Source organism: Hippocampus comes, unplaced genomic scaffold (genome assembly GCF_001891065.2).
Source record: "Hippocampus comes isolate QL1 unplaced genomic scaffold, H_comes_QL1_v1.1 C16813444, whole genome shotgun sequence".
NCBI classification, from domain to species: domain Eukaryota; kingdom Metazoa; phylum Chordata; class Actinopteri; order Syngnathiformes; family Syngnathidae; genus Hippocampus; species Hippocampus comes.
The window spans coordinates 1-915 of NW_017839406.1; the positions used below are offsets into that span (position 1 = coordinate 1).

General features: G+C 46.9%; 1 protein-coding gene across 1 annotated transcript; it reads right to left on the reverse strand.

Moving 5' to 3' along the window:
• Positions 1–11: 11 nt before the first annotated feature.
• On the reverse strand, positions 12–901 carry LOC109509219 (phosphoacetylglucosamine mutase-like; the record flags this gene model as incomplete). Its single annotated transcript, XM_019859101.1, has 3 exons — positions 690–901; positions 245–312; positions 12–163 (listed from the first exon to the last, which is right to left on the reverse strand). Coding segments are annotated over exons 1-3 (375 nt in total), but the record flags the coding sequence as incomplete, so codon positions are not given.
• Between the last annotated feature and the right edge of the window lie 14 nt (positions 902–915).

Consider the following 915-nt stretch of genomic DNA (forward strand, 5'->3'; position numbering starts at 1 on the left):
TTGTAATTTACTCTTTGGAACTTTCTTACATTTTTGGTGAGCTCGATAAACGCCTGGCAGAGTTTCCCGTAGTATCCTTCCACCGTGGCCTCGCCGTATTGCCCGTGCGTGTTGTGACAGCAAACCATGTAGTGAAGCTGCGGGGTGGTCACCAAGCCGTAGTCTTTTTGGGACAGACGTACGTGAGGAGGTGAGATTTCAAACTCAAGATATAGACTCCACCGTACGGGCGAGTGACGCCAACCTTTGCTGCGTCCTCCCAATGACGATACGCCATCCAGGACTGCTTGTGACAGCCTTTCACTGCTGCTCCTGCCAAAATAAATATTAGAGAGAATTACAACTTGTGTATTTGAAACAACCACATCGCTTTGAATGTCTGCTAGCTGTAAGGTAACACGCAATTGGCTAACAAATAGCATTTAGCATTTATCGTCGTGCAGTCACAACTATTGAAGCAAGGGAAAAATAAATATCGACACTATAGTGACACATGTAGACGGGACTAATCATGGGCATATATTCTTTATCCTCTGTGAATACAACTAATGTGTGTCTTTATTTTTCTAGAAATGCAATCAATAAGTGTTTCCCCTATTTTTAACTTGGGTTGGGCTCTTGTGCATGTGGGTGATTTCATGGCACTTGTGTATTTTTTTCTTCTTCTGTTGACCAGTGTTATCGAGCACCTGGTGTCTTTGCCCACAAACACTAAGGCCCCCTGGCTCTTGTCGATGTCTTCTTTCTCCAGGATGTCCTCCAGCACCGAAAGCAACTCCTGCTGCTCCGCATTGGCCAGCCGGGTGGCGTAGCCCTCCCAAGCGAGCGTCACCATCTCGCCCATGGGGTCAATCAGCTTCACCCCGTTGTCTTCCTGCGAGACCAACAGAAAGTTAGGACAGAGGAAGGTGTCTT